The 20,696-nt window shown below is 41.4% G+C and overlaps 2 protein-coding genes across 2 annotated transcripts in view; one reads left to right on the top strand and one right to left on the bottom strand.

The window, feature by feature from the left end:
* The window catches only part of PDE6G (phosphodiesterase 6G), a 33,083-nt gene extending 32,930 nt beyond the window's left edge, over positions 1 to 153 (bottom strand). Inside the window, exon 1 of the mRNA XM_007482870.3 lies at positions 12 to 153. The gene's annotated coding sequence lies outside the window, so the exon portion shown is untranslated. The remainder of the gene's footprint in view (positions 1 to 11) is intronic.
* Positions 154 to 220: 67 nt separating this feature from the next.
* Positions 221 to 20,458, top strand: CCDC137 (coiled-coil domain containing 137). The gene is made up of 6 exons (XM_001379768.4): positions 221 to 448; positions 1,807 to 1,937; positions 15,017 to 15,245; positions 17,661 to 17,743; positions 18,289 to 18,368; positions 18,725 to 20,458. The coding sequence occupies exons 1-6, from the start codon at positions 318 to 320 to the stop codon at positions 18,935 to 18,937; spliced, it is 867 nt and encodes a 288-aa protein (XP_001379805.1). The 5' UTR covers positions 221 to 317; the 3' UTR covers positions 18,938 to 20,458.
* Positions 20,459 to 20,696: the final 238 nt, after the last annotated feature.

The following is a 20,696-nucleotide window of genomic DNA, read 5'->3' as shown; positions in this document are numbered from 1 at the left end:
CCGGTACTTGCCGGGCCGAAGAGGGCAGCAACAGCAGCAGCCCCCGATCTTAGGCAGCCGCCCCGCAGCTGGAGCAGCTTCATAACCAAGGCAGGGAACAAGTACTTCCGTGCGGGAACCTCCCCCTTGGACTGTGGCCATGCAGACTAATCATGACCCCAGGCTTGGGCTCCACTGACCAATGGACGTGGGGAGAAGGCGGGACAAAGAAGGCAGGAAGAGAGGCTGGGACCTGCCGGGGCGGAAGGCGGAAAGCGGAAGGCGGAAGGCGGAAGGCGGAAGCGTAACCATGTGGATGTCTTAACCTGAAGTGGAGAATGGCGAAAACCCGACTTGGGCCCCCCAGAGCCCCGGGGCCTGCGGGGTTAGCCGCCCGAGACCCTCGAAGGCAGCAGGGGCAGCAGAAACGAGGGAAACAATCTCCGACGCCGCAGCTGATACAGGCGAGGTACTACAAGTCTCTCGGGGGTCACATCCACGCCTCTCTCCTGTCAGAGACCTCTTCCACCCAGTTTTCCCGACTTGTATTTATATATATATATATATATATATATGCATATATATATATATAATATGTATTTAATAATATAAGTAATGTAGTTAATTAATAGTATTAACAACACTGATGATTATAGATTAGTATTATTACCACCGATTCACGAAATGAATTAAAATATTGATGGTAATCGTGGACAAGTCACTTAATTTCTAAGCCTCGGTTTCCTGATCTGTAAAATGGGAATGGGACTATTAGATAGCGCAATGAAGAGAGTGCTGGGCCTTGGGTCAGGAAGACTTTTCTTCCTGAGTTTAACTGTGGTCTCAGACTTTTCTAGCCGTGAGAGTGGGAATGATGACTGCCCCAATAGGTCTCATGAAATGTATGTTAAACATTTTTAAAACCTTCAGATCATTACTGTTTATTACATGGTAATTTATGGTCCACAAAATGTTTTTGTACATTGCTCCCCATTTTGGTCTCCTCTGTTTTCAAGCACACTTAGAGTACTTTGCACTAGAGGCTTTGTGAAAATTGGTTACAACTAGTCTAGTCCAAGGAAAGGGAGAGAGTTAGGAAAAGAGACTGAGATTCCTTGAAAATTTGAGATTTTATAGTATTTCAGTGCTTATCATTCTTATTTAGCCAGCCTGTAATAGTAAATGGTTTACAAGTTCCAAATTAGAGACTGTGGTACAGTTGAAATATTTGGGCCAGGATACCTGTGTTTGAGGCTTGGCTTGCCCCAGACTATCCATGTGACTTTGACTTGAGCCACCTATTTCAACCTGTTTCCTGTTAAATGAAGTCTGTACTAGATTGTCTCTATCATAAAATCTAGAGCTAGAAGGAATCTCAGAGCCCATTAATCCACCTCTCCACCCCTGCTTTTTTAATAGGTGAAGAAATTGAGGCCTAGGAAGGCTAAATTAATTGTACAAAGTATAAAGTGACAGAGTTAGGATCCCATACTGAGATACATATGCACACCTACTCTTTGGGGAACTGGGCCATCATTTTTCTCATAACATACTTTGGATCTAGGGCATCAAGATTTTTTCCAATTCAAAGATTTTATGAATTTAATGTCATTTTAGATCTTGACCACCCCATAGGGAATAGGTGAGGTAGTGACTTCTGATTGCCATTAGGTCCATGAAAATTCAGTTTAGATTACAGAAACTATGGGCAAATGATTAGCCCCAACCCAAGGTGCAGATAGGAGAGTCATCCAGTATAACCACCAGCTTTCAGTGGAAGGTGTTCAGAAGTTGCCAACACATTTCTTGTATTTTTATTCTTTCTAGAAAAGAGAAGAAGAAGGTAGATTCTAAGCCCAAGAACTTAGATGATCAAGAGATTCCTTTCCGACTTCGGGAAATTATGAAGAGTCGTCAAGAGATGAAAAAACATATCAGCAAAAAGAAAAGAAAAGAAGGTAAGACCCATTGGGCTACTTCCCAATGGATGGGAGTGACTAGAATGTCTTTGGGTGGGGTAGACTTGTGATTTCATTGCTTCAAGGGGGTTTTTGTGTAAAATTGTGTGCATCAGCACTTTATTGATTATAAAACACTTCATCTTCCTAAGGGGACTAAGAAGTTAAATGACTTCTCTGTGACCTACAAATGTGTTAGAAATAGTACTTGAACCCAGAACTTCAGGATTCCTGGCTCTACTCTGTCACTCTCAATATATCTTTTAATTCAGCTATAGTCAATTCAGCATTGACTGAGTACTTACTCTGTATGGGGGATATTGAAAGGAATGAAAGCAACAGCCTCTCCTTTAAAATACTTGGGGGGAGGAGGGGAGCATCTGGGTAGTTCAGTGGATTGAGAGCCAGGCCTAGAGATAGAAGGTCCTAGGTTCAAATTTGACTTCAGATTCTTCCTAGTTGTGTGACCCTGGGCAAGTCACTTAACCCCCATTGCCTAGCCCATACCACTCTTCTGTCTTGGAAGCAATAATGATTCTAAAATGGGAAGGTAAGGGTTTTAAAAATTAAAATAAAATACCCAGTCACTGTATTCTCCTGAGCTATAGTTCATAAGCCACTGTGGATGTATTTTCCTTTTGATAAACAGCTGGAAGCCTCAAAGCAAAAGGCATTTTTTGAAATGGCATGATAAATATCAACAACCCCCCACCCCCAGACCATAACACCCAGTGTCAGTGGTGAGCTAGCATTTATATTTTAAGATTTACAAAGTACTTTGCACATATTATATCATTGTGTTCTCACAGCAGCCCTGGAAGTAGGTACTATTATTCTCTTTTTTACCACTGAAGAAACTAAGGCTGAGAGAGATTAAGTGATTTTCCCCAGAGTTGGGGTCACACAGCTAGTAAATATCTGAGACTATATTTAAATTTGGTCTTCTTGACTCCCAAGTTCAGTGTTTCCTCTCCACTTCAAACCCCTAGCTATATTCATAAATCTTTCAAGTTGTGAGGTACAGATATTAGAAATATATGTTCAACGCAGGTTACCTCTAGGGATGCATCTCCCCCTCTTCTCCATCACACAATATCTTCTCATAATGGACCTTAACTATTTCTTGTGGGTTGAAGCATTTTTTCCTTAGGGAGTTGTTCTGGTTGACCTCTAAACAGGACCTCTGACTCTGATAGTTGGCATTGGTATACACTGTCTTTAGCTTCAGGTTCAGCTGAAATCTTGGCTTAGGGTTTTGTTTGCTATGCACTCTGAGGGAAAAAAAAGAACCAGTACCCTAGAACCAGTAGGAACCTTGCCTCTCTGGCCAACAGAGTCTCAACTACAAATCTGAGGTTCCTGGTGCCACCTCAGCTGAACTCACTGCCACAACACCATTGCCAATTGGGAAAAGGGATGTAATGGTAGAAATTTTAGGCTTCTGGGAGAGGTTATGAGCACTGTAATGGTTAAAAATGTGGCTACAGGATTTATGTAATATTGAACAATGGCCGCCAAGGAATTTACTTATGAAATTCCTAAAATGAAACACTCAAGTCAGAATGGAGTTTATGGAGGTTTAATCACACTGGGAGTAGGGAAAGGAGAGGGAGAGAAGGAGAGAAGAGAAAAGGGAAAGGGGCTACTCAACCTCTGGCCAAGGCAGAGGGAGTTTTAGGCCCAAAGGGCCCAGGTGGAAAGAATCAGTCCTTAACTCACGTGAGTGATCTGAAGGAAAGCTGTCTGCGGGCGTCCTCCCTCTCCAAGCTCCTACCACCAACTCCCGTCTAGCTCTCTCCACAGGAAGTGAGCGAATTCCAGAGGCTGTTCCCTACCTCACTTCCTGTGTCTCACAAATGCCACTGGTTGGCTCTAGCTTGGCTTAGGACAGCCCAGGTGGGCAGTTAGTTATTTCTGATTTGTCATTGACTAGCACATGCCCGTGTAGTGTGGGTGTGCACAATTTTTGGGTGCTAGACCAAGATGGAGACTTTTAAAATTCACAATCCCCCCTGATGATGATTGGGAGACTAGTCTCCCCAATTGATCACTAAACATAAGCATACTGCACCCCAAAAATTTCTAACTGCAAGTGTATACAAAAATTTTTTACCCACTAAGAGGAAAATTATAATAGTTGTAAATATGGGGAAATAGAGGAGAGAGAAAGACAGCAAACCAATGTTTTGCTGGGCACATTGACAAAAGCCAATTAGGGGGCAGTCCCCTTTGGCATAAGAGTGTACATTCAAAAATGTTCAATCAACCACACCCCAAGGTTCATTCTGGATCTTCCTGTAGTGAAAAGGTTTAGATATATTTCTGCAAACAGTTCATTCTCTGGATTCAGTTAGTTAGCAAGCTTCTTCTCTGAAGATTTATCTCGAACAAAATTTAAATCTTGGATTTGATGAAATACAATCCCCCCTGAAGAAAGTGTTGAAAAAACACTGAGTCCAGCTGAGGATTCAAGTTTTTGTTGTGGGGGTGTGTGAGTTAATTCAAAAGAAAAAACAAAACAATATGAAAATAAAATAAAAAATCAAAATCAAAAGAAGAAAAAGGAAAAGGAAAAAATTAAGGGAAAAATATAAACCCTTTATATATGCATATTTATATTAAAGAAGAATTCAAAATCAGTATCAAAAATCAAAAAATCTATGTATACAAAATTTGAGAAAGCAAGAATTAAAAAAAATTTTTTTTTCCCCACAGGCCCCTGTATTAGGGTCCAGTTAAGTAATTTCTAATCCCACAAGTCTGTAGGACAGAATGCAGCATATTTTACTTGCCCATTTGCAGCCAAGGCTACAGGAAGTTGCCATACTATAGGAGAGAAAAAAGAGGACCAGATTTTTATTTTATATCTAGGGAAGTGTCATCCCCTCGTCTGATTTTACCTTCGTTCTCAGGAATGGATGGAGCCAGGATGGTAGCCAACCTTAGGTACTTGTCTGTAGGTATTTTCACGAAGAGTGTGGATACAAGGAAGGCCTACATCTTAACGTCTGTCAAGTGTCGCAACCCCGAGTCTCACACTAGGTTCAAGTCCTTAGTATTGGCTTAGAAATGCATTAATCCTACCTGGATTGGTCTTTGATTTTTAGACCTGTGAGCTCTTTTGGCATTATCCAGGTTATCTCTGTGCTCCTTTTCTTATCTCGTTCCTAGAATCAGACACAAACATTAATCATAGTCCCACAACAATTATCAATAAATGGCAGGTTCCCATAGTCTAAAGCTGTTTGGGTGCATATTAATAATAACAGCAAGTATATATATTTAAACTAATATTGTAGAATAAAATTAATATTGATCATATGTACCTTAAGTACATAGAAATGAGAAAAAGGGAAAAAATAAAATAATGTAAAAATAATAATAATAAAATAAGGAAACGAGAAAAAAAGGAAAAAAGGAAAAAAATTAAATTTAGGAATTCAATGTGTCAAAAGCAGAATAAAACAGTTCCACTTGTCAATGGGTAGTTATCTCCAATGCATGTATAGGATACAGTCAATCAGTCTCAACAGAAGATGCTCTCTTTACATGAGAACAGTGAATCCAAGAGTCCTTTTCTCCAACCTTTATAGATGTTGGAGTAGTTAACAATATTTGGAATGGTCCTTCCCAGGAAGGCTGGGTTGCTCCTGTACGCTGGAAGTTCTTTATATACACGTTGTCTCCTGGGTTCAGGTCGTGAAGTGAAAAGTCTAATGGTCCAGCTTGTACTGCAGCTCCGGATTCATGTAGCTCACGCAGTTTGTGCTGTAATTCCTGTATATAGGAAGCAATAGTAGTATCTCCCCCTAATAGCGATGTATAAGCCGGGGAGAAAGGCTTAGCCTGTATAGGCGGATGTCCAAAAAGCATCTCAAATGGTGAGATATGTAAGTCTCCTCTAGGCCTGCTTCTAAGGTAAAATAGGGCCAGAGGGAGAATTTCAGGCCATTTTAAATGGGTCTCAGTGCATAATTTTCCAATCATAGTTTTAAGTTCTTTGTTCATCCTCTCAACGTGGCCTGAACTCTGGGGATGATATGGAACATGGAATTTTGGAGTTATCCCCAAGCAAGAATATATCTGGTTTAGAACAGAATCAGTAAAATGACTCCCCCTATCGGAATTAATACGTGCTGGTAGGCCAAAGCGAGGAATAATTTCTTTTAAAAGCACCTTAGCAACAAAAGCTGCTGCATCTGGTCAGTTGGTCTACTATGACCAAACAAAATTTATATTGTCCAGCCTTTGGCATCATTATAAAATCTATCTGCAGGTGCTCAAAAGGTGTGTAAGCCAGAGGGCGTCCACCAAAGGCTTTTCCACGATATGCATGTTGGTTATATGCCTGGCAAATAGGGCAGGATGAACACACTTTAGAGGCTATGGTAGTTATACCAGGGGCTATCCATACTCTCTTAACAGAGTCCACGATGCCCTGGGTACCAAAGTGGCCATTATTATGAACAGATTGGCAAATTTGGTGATAGAAACTTCTAGGGAGCAGGGGTTTTCCTTCAGATGACACCCAGACTCCATTGATCTGTTTTGCTTTTAATTTCTGTTTCCATTTTTCCACTTCCTTCTCATCATAGGAAAGTGATAAGTTTGAGTCATCAGTAGTTGTTAATGTTAGAAGTAATTCAGGCCCTTCTATGGCTGCTAGCTTTGCAGCAGCATCTGCTCGGTCATTTCCCCTAGAGACAGGGTCGGTGCCACCTGTATGGGCTGAGCAATGAACTACAGCTAGGGCTTCAGGCAGCTGAAGAGCAGAAAGGACTTCATTAATAATTTCAGCATTAGCTATGGATTTTCCAGCTGAGGTTAAAAATCCTCTCTGGAGCCATAGCATCCCGACTGAGTGACAAATGCCAAAAGCATATCTAGAATCTGTATAAATTGTTGCCTTTTTACCTTTGGCAATTATACAGGCATGTTTCAGAGCTATGAGCTCTGCTCCTTGAGCGCTAATGTTAGAAGGCAATGAGGCTGACCACTCAGTGGCAAATTCTGAGACTACGGCAGCTCCACTATAGCGTATGCCATCCCTCATGAAAGAAGAACCATCAGTAAATAAGATCAGGTCTGAGTTCTTTAAGGGAGTGTCCAAGAGATCATCTCGAGGCTTTTCTGCCATGGACACTAGTGTTTCACAACTGTGTAATGGTTCTCCTGAAGTTGGTAAGTCTGGAAGCAAGGTGGCAGGAGTAAGGGTTGAACAGCGTTTCAGAGTAATATTTTCATTATTTAGCAAGGTTATTTCATACCTTGTAATTCGCTGATCAGAAAATGCCTGTGTTCTCTGTCTTAACAACAATGCTTCTACCTCATGTGGACACATAATTGTCAATGGGCATCCTAATACTAGATCAACGGTTTTTGTCACTAGTAAAGCAGTAGCAGCCACTCCTCTAAGGCATGGTGGTGCTCCTGAAGCTATTGGGTCCAGCTGGGCTGAATAATAAGCAACTGGACGCTGAGAAGGCCCCAGAGTCTGAGTTAAAACGCCTGAGGCTACTCCTCTTCGCTCATGTACATACAAAGTAAATGGCTTGTTGTAATTTGGGATGCCTAGAGCAGGGGCAGATAGGATAGCCTTTTTTAGCTCTGATAGAGCTGACATGTGTTCAGGCTCTAATTTTAGGGGTTCAGGGACTACATCCCTTGTTAGTGCTATAAGAGGTTTAGTAATTTCCCCATAGCAAGGAATCCATTGTCTGCAAAACCCTGTCCAAGCTCCTAACACCAACTCCCGTCTAGCTCTCTCCACAGGAAGTGAGTGAATTCCAGAGGCTGTTCCCTACCTCACTTCCTGTGTTTCACAAATGCCAATGGTTGGCTCTAGCTTGGCTTAGGACAGCCCAGGTGGGCAGTTAGTTATTTCTGATTTGTCATTGACTAGCACATGCCCGTGTAGTGTGGGTGTGCACAATTTTTGGGTGCTAGACCAAGATGGAGACTTTTAAAATTCACAGGGAACAAAGGGGAGAGAAATATCTTCCCCCACCCTTTGCTACATTTTCCATTAGAAGTAAGGAAAAGATGAACTATGAATGCATTATTCCAAAGTCTTCTCCACTCTGTACAGTGTCAACATGGAATCTAGGAATACCAAACTTGTGGCCTAGTGGGATCTGGTGAACCCCAAGTTTTAGGACTAGCTTATAGGTTGGAGACCCCAAAGCTTGACCTTGTTCCCTGTTCCCTGTTCCCATGGGAATCTACCCTAAAGGGAGTCCCAGGCTGGCAATTTCAGACTGAGTGGGGGACTCTCATGGGAAAGACAATCCACTTCAGGTGGGAGCTAAGCCCAGTCTGAAGTCGAGTGACTCTTTTTCTCCAGAAGCCTCTCCCAGTATACCACATCCTCCTTCTGAGGATCGAACTCAGGAGCTTCAGCTTTCGAGACTCATGCACTGCCTATAGTGCCAAAGAGTCACTTTTGGTTTGGATTTGGTTGTTTGGATCATGTGTGGATTATGAGGAATGTGAGCTAAGTCATGATCAATGGGTGGTATTTTAGTTGGCAGAAAATCAGGAAAGAGAAACGACATTATCAAAAGCAGGGGTCCCCAAACTTTTTACACAGGGGGCCAGTTCACTGTCCCTCAGACCGTTGGAGTGCTGAACTATTAAAAAAACTATGAACAAATCCCTATGCACACTGCACATATCTTATTTTAAAGTAAAAAAAACAAAATGGGAACAAATACAATATTTAAAATAAAGAACGAGTAAATTTAAAATCAATAAACTGACCAGTATTTCAGCGGGAACTATGGGCCTGCTTTTGGCTAATGGTCAGTGTCCGGTTCTATTTGTCACTGCTAACCGTAACAAGTGATGCAAGTGTGCATCAATTAGTCTAGATCTGATTGGAGATTTCAGATGTTTCATTCTGGAAAAAGTGTTCACAGACATAAGTGCTGCCAAAGGTGGTTGCCATTTTGAGTACATGGTTCCTGAGATTAGGATATGTCACAGAGGGGAGAGATGCATAGAAATTAGACAAGCTACTTGACTTGAATGCGTCTTTCAGAGAGTCACAATTCTGCAGTTTAGCCAGTTCCATTTGGTAAATTGTATCTACATTTTCAATGTCAATAGAAAATGGTTTATGGAAAAGCTGTATGTCCTGTTCATGGAAATGAAGCTCTTTAAATCTGAACTGGAACTCCTTTTGCAACTTTTCCAGTGAATCTACACATGTTTCTTTTGGGAATGCAATCAAGGGTTTTTCCACTAACAGATTTTGAGTTAAGGGGAGATGACAGAAATTTTCCTCCTTCCCTTGTTTGGTAAGAAGGCCTAATTTTACTTCAGATGCATGTGATTGCATATCACAGATGAGCTTCCCTTTTCCATGAAGTTGCATATTGAAACTGTTGAGTAGCTCTGTTACATCTGTCAAAATGGTGAGGTGCCATTTCCATTCTGCATCATTGAGTTCCGATACTTCTTTGTTTTTTGAAAGCATAAAAGATGCAATCTGTGGAAGTAAGTCATAAAATTGTCTCAAAACTCTCCCTCGACTCAGCCAATGAACTTCTGTATGGTACGGAACATCTTCATAGGCAACATTTAGCTCAGACAGAAATTCCTGAAATTGTCTGTAATTTAATGCATTAGCTCTAATGAAGTTAACACAAGATACCACAATTTTCATAACAGAGTCCCACTTCAGTGATTTACTACATAGCAGCACTTGTTGATGGATGAAGCAGAATATGTATGTATGTATGGCTATTGGATGAGAATGGTTATGTTTGTCCATCTTTTGGTTAATGCGAGCAATTACTCCTTTCTTAGACCCCACCATGCTAGGAGTACCATCAGTTGTCACATTGGCTAGTTTAGTCCAGTCCAGCTCCAAATCCTTCACAGTTTGGGAAACCTTTTCATAGATATCCTCTCCTGTAGTTGTTCCTTTGATGCTTTGCAGTGCATCAAGCTCTTCTGTGACTTCAAAATTGTCATTCATCCCACGAATAAAAATTAGAAGTTGTTCAGAATCACAAACATCATTGCTCTCGTTGAGTGCCAAGGGAAAATAGGAAAGTTTTCTTGCAGAGTTTTGCAAATGCTGATGTGAATTATCTCCCATTTCTTCAATCCTTCATGTAATTGTAGATCCTGAAAGACTAACTGTACTAAATAAGTCTGCCTTTTCTGGACACATCTCTTTGGCAACAGAAAGAAGGCACTCTTTAACAAATTTTCCCTCCATGAATGGTCTGCCAGTACACACTATTAGCTTGGCAACTTGAAAACTTGCTCGCAGTGATGAATATTTAGCTGCTTCTGCTTCACAAAAGTATTTTGCTGAGTTGTCAATGTATTTTTCAGTTTTAATATTTTATCTTTTCTCACACCTCCAACCAATCATATTTATCTTTATGTTGAGTTTGATAGTGTCAACACAAATTGTATTATTTGAATACAGACACTATATTCTGGCATATCACACAGCTCTTTCCATGAAAAAGTAATCATAAGTCCACTGTTCTTTGAATATCCTACACTCCGAGTCAATTTTTCTCTTTCTTGACATCATTGTTTCCTAGGGATATATGTATTTTACTAATAGCAATTTGAAATACATATATATACAAAAACAATATACCAACAATAATTTTGCCCACACAGAGGCATACAGACTGCATTGCCCATCAATGCAGTCTGATCTGTGTCCATCAATGCAGCCTTCCCAGTCCACATCATTTCAGCCTCACCAGTGGCCATATTGGTGGAACTCCACTTTTACCTCAGGCTCACACTGGTGTGGTGTGGCTCTGTAATCCTGCCGGTTCCTCCACCACCTTTCCAGTTTACACTACCCTGTGTGAACCATACTGCGATCTGTGAACTCACACAGGAATCTGATCACACGGGTCAGATTCCACAGCAGGAAAAAAGAAGGCATGACATTAGTGTGTGTCCTCTTGCGGTCCATATTTATAGATCTGTAATTATAGACCGTAATATGAAAAACACATGCCTCACTTCCCCCACATAGTACAGTGGCAACCATACTCCCCCAGATGCACAACATAATGGCCCCTATAACCTCCCTTTGCCCAAAAGGCTCTCCCCACATTACTGCACAGTACAATGGCCCCCGCATTGTACTACTGTGTTTCCCCCAAAATAAGACACTATCTTATATTAATTTGACCCCCCAAAAACAGAGGGTGTCTTATAAAACATACAGTGGCAGTGGTGGGCTTCTCACAGTAGAGGCCCTCCACTGATGTCACAGGCCAAATCATTGCTATCCGATGCCTGTATATAGTATGGAGGCTGCAGCATTGGCTGTGATGGGCCTGTCACACCTTGCACAGGCCCATCACTGCCACCACTATACCGGGCAGCAGTGTACACTGTGTAGAATCCCCTCCCCCAGATCACAGCTCACCATGCTGATGTCTTTCATTGTGCAGCCACATAATCCTTTGCGCAGCACCTCATTCTCGTTCAGTTACTCTCAGAACAAGGTGCCATGCAAAGGATTATGTCACCAGAAGTAGTGATGTACGCGAGCGACATCATATTTTGTATCACCGCCACATACTGTGCTCCTCTCACTGACCACCAATGAAAGAGGTGCCCCTTCCAGAAGTGCAGTGAGGCTGGATAAATGGTCTTGGGGGCTGCATGTGGCCCGCAGCCTGTAATTTGGGGACCCCTGATCAAAAGTATAAATATGGGGCCACTCGGACAATAATCAGTAGTTCAGACATTCAGACTAGCTAAATAAACCCTGGGATGGATACATGTGATGTGGAGGAGGTGGGAGAAGAGGAGTTAAGATTGGGAAGATAGATGGAGGCATTTGTAAATGACCTCTAATAAGAGGTTGAAAAATTTGGACTTTATTTGGTAACTAAAGGGAGGCTTTAAAGTGTTGTAAGGTTGGGGAGGGATGTTGAACTAGATTATCATGAATAAAATATGCTTCAAATAAATCATTCTGTCAGAATAGATTATCAGGGAGAGACTATAATCAAGGAGGCAAGAAGATCTGGGCCTTCACTGGAACTACAGTGGTGGCTGTGCAATGGAAAGGAAGAAGGTGGAAAAAAGGGACAGAATTGATGGGATATGGGGGCTGGTTAAATGTAGAGACATATCCCAGCCACTGGGACTAATTGTCAAGTAAATTCACACATTTATAAATGCTAGCCAGGAGGATGCATCTGATGGGCCAGTAAGCTTTAAGTTGCCTAAAGAGCTACATTATAGAACATGTGGGACAAAATGTATGTTTTCCAGTTCTTACTTAAATTCTGATAGAGATTCTGTGAGATCCAGGAGAGGAGGGAGGAGGCACATGTGAGGCTAGTCAAAGGCTCATTAGGAGAATAGGAAATGGAGGGCTATCTGTAAGGACTAGGGGGAAGGCCAGTTTGAGAAGGACCCCATCAAGGAGACATTATGTGAATAATGAGCCTGCAGAGTCAGAGATGTAGGAGGTGAACCAGATGAGAAAATGCATGAAAACCCAGAAAGAGAGTAGTAGTAATAGTCAAAGTGGTCAGCAGTGAAGGCTGAGGGAAAAGCCATCATACTTCACAATTAAAGAGGGCAGCTAACTGGCTCAGTGGATAAAGATCCAGTCCCAGAGATGAGAGGTCCTGAGATCAGATGTGGCTTTAGATACTCAATCCCCATTGCCTAGCTTTTACCACTCTTATGCCTTGGAAACCAATACACAGTATTAATTTTAAGGCAGAAGGTAAGGATTTAAAAAAGAAAAAAGTCATTAAAATCTAGAGAGAAAAAGTCAATTCCTACAACTGTTTCTAAGAGTCTGGTTGAGAAAGGAGGGAAAGAGATATAGGATAGTACTGGTGGGATCCTGGGAAGGATTTTTTAAGGAGGTGGGGGGAATATTTGAAGGCATTAGGGAAAGAGCCTATAAAGAAGGGAGATTTTGAAAAGTAGAGGAAAAGTGGGGGAGAGGTGACTGAGGGGTTGACTTTAAGGGCTATTTCATTGTCAGAGACTAGAATCTAGAGTAAAAGAAGATATAAAGGGATTTTGAAATGTTGATAATTGGAGAAGGGTAAGATTATACCTAATGATCTTTATTTTCTCAATGAATTAAGAGCTGAGGTCTTCACCTGAGAGAGGAGGGAAGGGGAGAATTGGGAAGATTGAGAAGAGAAGAGGTTTGGAATAGATTGTTATGGATTGAGGTAGGAATTCAGTTAGGGAGGAATAAAAGGAAATAAGTGATTTTCTTCCCATTACACAATGATTCAGAAGGCTGGCACATTTCCCTTTGGCCCCCTTTGGATGTCTTACAGAATACTGTAGCCAGTTACTTGAGGGTAATAAGGGTCCCCCCAACTGTGTTGTCACAGGAGAACAAGTCCCTATTTCTTCCATTTAAGGGATAGAATTCATGTGTTCCAGGAGGTGTTTTCTACACCTTTCCAGCTTTTATTGAGCTTCTGCCTTCTGTATTTATGATCCTCTTAGTGCCCTGATTCCAGGAAGGGAGGAGCAAGGCTAGGTGACCTACTTGCATGAGGTTCAGTGTTTGTTGAATTAAATTGCAGGAAAAGGGATAAAGTGACCCATAATACATAGTGCTGAATGTAGTCAGAAGGCCTATAAGGCTTATGTTCAAATTCTGATTTTCATTTTCATCAGAATGATCTTTACAGGTCTCTGGATATGTAAAATGAGAATTTGGATTTAGTGATCTATAGGTCAGGTCCCTTTCAGGTCTAAATATGTGATACTGAAACAAGGCTTATTTAAGATTTTATTTTGAATTGGACTTTTTAAAAATGGGACATCTCTTTTATTCCCCCTCTCTCTAGCAAGGGGAATAAACCTGGGGTTTTTTTTTGGGGGGGGGCAGAGGCAGGAGTAGGAGGCATAATTGTATTTCAGTTAGTTTCTTTTGTAATCCCCATGTATTTGATTTAGAAACATTTAGTAGCATGTTCTGAGATGGGTCCATAGGATTTATCAGGCTGCCAAAGGGGTCTTTGACACACAAGAAGAGCCCTTGCTTTGGAGGTCTAATAGAATAGATTACATTGATTAAGCCTGGAAAGTCCTTTTCTGTCTATATGCCTATAGGTTAGAAAGTCCTTTACTCTCTTAAATAAATCCTAAAGAGTGGGAGAGTCAGAAGACTTGGCTTCTTATCCCATTTCTACCACTCATAAGCTCTGGAATTTTTACCACTCTGGTGTGATATTGAAATCACTTTAAAAGACTGATATATATTAATTTAAGGTCGCCGAGAGAGAGAGAGCTCAGGCTGAGCCAACGCAGGCTTTAAGGCCTTGGATAGCCAAGGCAAGGAAAGGGATTCGTCCTTATCGCTCACGCGACCAATCTGAAGAAAAGCAATCCAAGGGGCTCCTCCAACTCCAAGCATCAGCCTTGAACTGACTCTCGTCCTCCTCCCAGGAAGTCCCGAGAACTCCAGAGTCTGTTCTCTACCTCACTTCCTGTCACTTCCTGCATCTCACATGTGCCAATGGTGGCTCTAGCTTGACCTAGGACCGCCAGCTGTCCTTTTTTTGTACATGTCTGTTGAAGGCCATATTCTCAAATAATTAAATCTGGAGTTTGCTGCAGCCCTTCTTAATCTTGTTACACTGAGTAGGGTGGAAAATGTAGTTTCCAAGACCTGATTCTGTTATTCCAAGTATCTCTATTGTTATTGATCAGGAAATAGCTAAATCCGATCTTCTAAAGAATGGTCTGAATAGGGTGGAGTAGTTTTGAAATTCACACTGGTCACTGTACTTCTCTATAAAGTGAATGAATGCTTCAAACCATTTGATTTCTTGGGTCACTTTATGTTTTAAAACTATGTTCTGGGAGGCAGCTGAGTAGCTCAGTGGATTGAGAGCCTGGTCTAGAGATGGGAGGTCCTAGGTTCAAATCTGGCCTCAGACACTTCACAGCTGTGTGACCCTGGGCAAGTCACTCAACCTCATTTCCTAGCCTTTACTTCTCTTTGGCCTTGGAACTAATGCTTAGTATTGATTCTAAGACAAAAGGTAAAGATTTTAAATAAATAAAACTTTATGTTCTGGCGATTTCCCTAGCCCAAGTGACATTCAGGCAGAAGTTTGAAAAGGAAGCAATGGGATCCCTGTCAGATGTTCCAGTTCCCAAATTCAAGCAGGGAAAAAAGGAGTCCGATAAAGCATATGTCCACCGAATGGAACAAGAGGCCCAGCACGTGATCTTCCTCAGTGAGAACCAGGTGGAACGGAAACCAGAAAAGGAAGAAACATCTCAGCAAAAGAAAGAGAAATCTCAGCGGAAGAAAGGGTGAGTTAGGGTTGGTTGGGATATGAAGAGGAAAACTTACAGCATGACATCACAGGCTTCATTGGCTGACAGCTGTGAGGGAGATCCACCAGCAGATGGCAATAAAAACCTCCAGATAACCCCAAAGCCAGACCAAGAGAAGCAAGATTGCAGTTTAAATCGTAAACAAAGATTTTATTAAACTAGGCTAGGTACTATACACCAAAGCATCATAATTAAATTTCCTACTCTTATAGAGTTTGTAAACTAATTGGAGAAACAAAAACAAATTTGTAACAGAGCAAACAGTACAAAATGCTGTGTGAGTGGTTGTGTTGCAAGGACAAGTCCAGTACAACAGGCATTTTTTTTAAGAACCTGCTGTATGCAGAGCATGTACATGGCACTATGGCGATCTAAAGATAATAAATCCAAAAATAAATAGCCCCAGCTTTCAAAAAGCTTAAATTCCACTGTGGGGATAGCACATGTAAATAGGTAAGTATGCATGTAATTAATTAGGGAGGGAGAAAACACTAAACAGGAAAGACTTTCAGGAGGAAGTGAGCCACGGCTTGGAGGAAGCCTAAGATTCCAATTATCATAATTATAATAATAGCAGCTAGTATTTATATAATATTTTAAGGTCTACAAAATACTTTATAAATATTACCTCATTTTATCCTCACAAGAACACTGGGAGGTAGGTGCCATTATTATTTCCATTTTTACAGATGAGCAAATTATGGTCCTACAGATTAAGTGACTTGTCCAGGGTTACATAACCAGTAAGTGTCTAAGACTGCATTTGAACTCAGATCTTGCCCAGCTCCCTATCCATTGCACTGCCTAATAGCCTATGCAAAAACATGGAGTTAGAAGGATGGAATTTTGAGTTTGGGGAATTCCATGGAGACCATTCATTGCCACTGTGTCTTTTGGGGCAGGATATCCAGAATAAAAGATTCCATTGCAGGATATTCATAAACTCCCTTGTTCCTATACCCTACTCTAGTTATAGTTGTTTTCTTTTTATTATTAGTGTGGTAGAATCTCAGATTTAAATATTGGGAGACTTTGTCCTAGAGCCCAACCAGCTCAGGCTTCATTAGGACAGTGAAGTTGGATTTCTAAAACTATTCACAATGTAATTCACCTTTACCAAACACTTATTAGGTGTTTGGACTCTTTCTAAAATTTTCAGTTGACCTAAAAATGGGGAGAGATAGAATGATAGAATCAGGATCCAGATAAGGTTTATATGTTCAAAAACTTAAGTATGAGATAGAGGAAAATTTGGAGATTTTTTATGTGAAAAACATTTTGTGGTTTAGACCATAAGTTCAGTTTGAATCAGCAGTGTATTATAGCTGACCAAAAAAAAGGTTCCAAGGTTTTCTTGGAAGGGAGGAAATAAGCTTTTATTAAACACCCCTTATATGCTAGGCACTATGCTAAGCACTGTACAAATCACTAAGTTCACATGGGTATCATTTGATCCTCACAACCATTCTGTGTGTTAGGTGCTACTATTATCCCTATTTTATGGTTGAGGAAACTGAGGCAAACAGGTTAAGTGACTTCCATAGGGTCATAAAACTAGTAAATGTCCAAGGCAGATTTGAACTCAAATCTTCCTGACCGCAGGCCAAGCATTCTACCTCTTGTATCACTGAACTATCTATTAGGTGACATAGATTATCCAGGATGAAGGATCCTATTATTTTCTGCCCTATTCCTACTGGGTTATTATGCCCAATCTGGATCCTATATTTTCCAGAGAAGAATACCCAGGATAGTAGGGGGATTCAAAATCATGTCACAGAAGAATCATTTGTAGTTCACAGAGATATTTATCCTGGAAAAGAAAAGAACTAATTTGAAGTGATTAGAAGTAGGTAGGGCATGTTCACTGATTTTAAATATATGACAAGGTTGTTATATAGAAGAATTATTACCTATAATTGATTCTTTTGGGAGTCTGAACCAGGATCAAAGGGTAGCAATTACAAATGGCTAATTTCAGCCCAATGTTAGGACAAACTTGCTTATTATTAATGCTCTCCAGAAATGGAGTGGCCTTCCTCAGGGAATAGAGCTTCCCGTCACTAGAGAAATCTGGGCAGCCCTCCATAGAGCTGCTATAGAGGGGACTGATGCTTTTCATGGATATTGTTGAATAAGATTGCATCTAAAGTCCCTTGTCACCAGAGCCTCGTGATTTTTTTTTCCTTGACTTAATTCTAGGACCTGTTGGAAATTTCTAGAGAGGATAGACCTCCTGCTCCCTTTGACCCATTTTCTTCAGACTTCTGCCTCTGTTTCATGTGTTGCCTTGTAGTTATTAACTTCTGGATAGTGAGTCCTTTCTATCCATCCCTCCCACCCCAACCTCCACCTCCCATCCCCTCATGTGAGTCATATTTGACTTTTTAGGTTCCAGCGACGACGTTTGGATAAAGTTAGACAGCAGAAAGAGGAAAAAGCAATAGCCAACCTGGAAAAAGAACTATTTCGAGGTAATCCTGCTTGGAATTTGATCTTCCAATCACTTGCTTTTGGAAGACTGGGCCAGAAGGAATAGCTGCATTTGAGGGGTTTCTGAAGACTTGTAGATAAGAGAGAGCAGGTTAGCTAGCTTCCGGTGGCTTCAGTCATGCCACTTGTGATAATGAATGTAATCATAGTCGACATGTATATCATGCCATCATGTTTACAAAACTTATATTCTCTCACTTGATCTACCCAACGACCTGCCCTTTTTATGAATCAGGGCTCGGGGAGAGAGAGGTAAATAGTGAGGATCAGGGGTAAAAATTCAAGCTCAGGGTCCATCTGCCCACATGCAACATTTTGTCTGGTTCTCTACCTGTACCCCCTGCCATATGTAATAGTTTGAACTAGAAATCATTCTTCTCTAGGGTTGTTTTTATGGGGGAAGGTAGAGCGAGGTTGTGTGTGGTTCTTGGGTCAAGAGCAAGTGGGGGAGAAAGCATGTGAGTGGTTTGGTTATGTATCCAGCATCCTATAATGAGTTTTCTCATACCTCTTCTTCCCCTTGTAGACTCTGTGAAATTTGGTGAGGTTGTTCTTCAGCCCCCAGAACTGACAGCAAAACCAAGGAAGAGCATCAGCAGTGACAAGGTAATGTAAGACTTGGGTGAAAGGGTCTGGTTAGATACCTGATGTGCTCCCTAAGGGCAGAGTGTGTCATATTAATGGGTCATAAGAGTTTGAAATAACCTTCTCCATTACCTTTCCAATGAAGGTTGATTGGTTAAGCTTCAAGGTAACACTTAGAATGTGTGCCTGGGAGCAGAGGATCCTTCCACAAAGGGAGCCTCAAAGGATAATTTTGTCTTATTCCTTGTCCTGGTCTGTGTGATGGGCAGGTCTCATGAACTAGGGTCTTTAGTGCCAAGAATAGGTCTAGGGGAGAGTCCTGTCTCACATGTCTCCTGATTTCTTACCTTCTGTGTTTATTGCCCTCTTCTCCTCAGCTTGGCAAGAAATCCCTGTTGCTGACAAGCCTCCTGGCCCCTGGCAGTGCCCCCCAGCCCTCAGCCGTCTCATTGGCTCGACAACGGATTGTGGCAGAGGAGAGAGAGCGTGTCGTGCAGGCCTACAGGGAGCTAAAGAAATTCAAGCAGCAACAGTTAGAGCAAAGGCAAATCTTTAACCAAACTGAGAGGAAGCCAAAGAAACCAGCCTGAAGAAGAGCCCCAGGAATCTGTGGGACTTGACATTGGTGTCCAGGAATAACAGGGATGACTCTTCCTGGTCAGGGCAGAACTTAAGCCTGCTTGGTCTCCTTTTTCTCCCTAGAAAAACTACATCTTAGGAGATAGGAAATTATAGGTATCCCTTCTACATCAAGACTTTCCCCATCACAGTTTGAAAACATCAAAGATCAACAAGAGAAATTAAATGGGAATCTGGGAGGAGTTTTGCAAGTCACAGATGACAGTGAAGGCCAACAGACAATACAGAAAAAATTCAGAAATGTATAAAGCATGTGTATAGTATTATATAACATCAACATATTGACCAAATATTTAACCCAGATTTTATAATAAGGTACCATAAACACCCTATAAAAGAAAAAAGAAAAACTTTCTTCTCTGATATAAAGGGAGGGCCAAAAAAACTTTATGTGGATTTTCCAGATGACAGGAGCACCAAATCCCTAAATCCCACAATGTAGAAGGGATAGGTACTTCTTCATGGCGCAAAGTGATTCTTAACAACACAGATGCGACACATAGTATCAGGGTGCAAACCTTCACCTTTTCTGGGGACGGAAAGCTCTTAAGTAGTCCCTGGCTTAATTCCCACAGTTTATGCTATGGCTTTGCTTACCTCTACCAAGAGAAATGATAGGCTTCTGGTGCTACAGCCCAAAGACAGAACTTCACTTGCATTCATTCACCTGCCAAAATATTTCCTGATTATTGCAGGCACTGCTCCAGTCTGTAATATTTATTGGGAAAGGAAATAGGATTGAAAAACAGGGGATAATGGGAGGTTTGTATGAGGGTAAGGAGGAGTTATGGGGAGAGAGGGAACACTGTTTGGTGAGGCAAGGGAGGGAGATGCCCCCTGCTGAGAGGAAGCTGCAGGGGTCCGATAAGGACTCTTTATTCTGGAATGATTGAGCTGAAGTTCAGCTCCCTCTATGACCAGAAAAGATAGTCCACTTATCTGACTGCGAATTCAAATAACATAAAGTTTAATGACTAGTTGGGATTGGAGTTTTTCTCAGCTTCAGATCTGAGGCTGGCGGAGAGTTTGTCCCACTCCCGTCTACTCTTGTTGTTCTAATTCAGAATCTTAGCAGTACACAGAAAGCAAACAAGAACAATTCTAACCTTTAGAAGCCTGTGTCTTTGGGCTGAACCAAGAAGAGCATGCCACTCCAGACTGGGCTGAACAAGCTCCTCTCTCCTCCGACACCAGGACCCCAGACTCCACCGGCAGGAAGGCAGTGCTCGTCACAAGACCCAACTGCCACTCCCAGTTGGCCCTTCCTCCCCACCCCCCAAACTATTAGTCTAGTTTCCTTTCCACAAGTCTCACCCTAAAACACTGATTAGATAGGCTGATTTGATCCTGTATTTTTGTATCACATTGATATTGTACCTGTGAAAGGTAAAATACTGAATGGCAGCCAAGTTTGGATATGGCCATTTGTAATTTATACCTACAACCTTGAATAGTAAAACTTGGCAATGTCATGTTCTGACTTGACTTTTTTTTTTCCTTCCTGGTGCTGGAAATAGATGGTATGTATGTGGAAGACAAAGTCTTAAGAGAGCTAGGGCAGGAGGGCAACTATAGCCCATCCATTCAGGTTTTGATTTATACCATGCTGTTGTGTAGCAGCTACCTGCAGCAGCTAAAATCCAGTCAAATCCAGAATTCTGGACTAAGGACAGTTTATTCTTCCTGAATTCCTGCAGCATGCTTAATATT

Source organism: Monodelphis domestica, chromosome 2 (genome assembly GCF_027887165.1).
Source record: "Monodelphis domestica isolate mMonDom1 chromosome 2, mMonDom1.pri, whole genome shotgun sequence".
Taxonomy (NCBI): Eukaryota; Metazoa; Chordata; class Mammalia; order Didelphimorphia; family Didelphidae; genus Monodelphis; species Monodelphis domestica.
The sequence above is the reverse complement of the archived record's forward strand: the minus strand, read 5'-3'. Positions and strand labels throughout refer to the sequence as shown.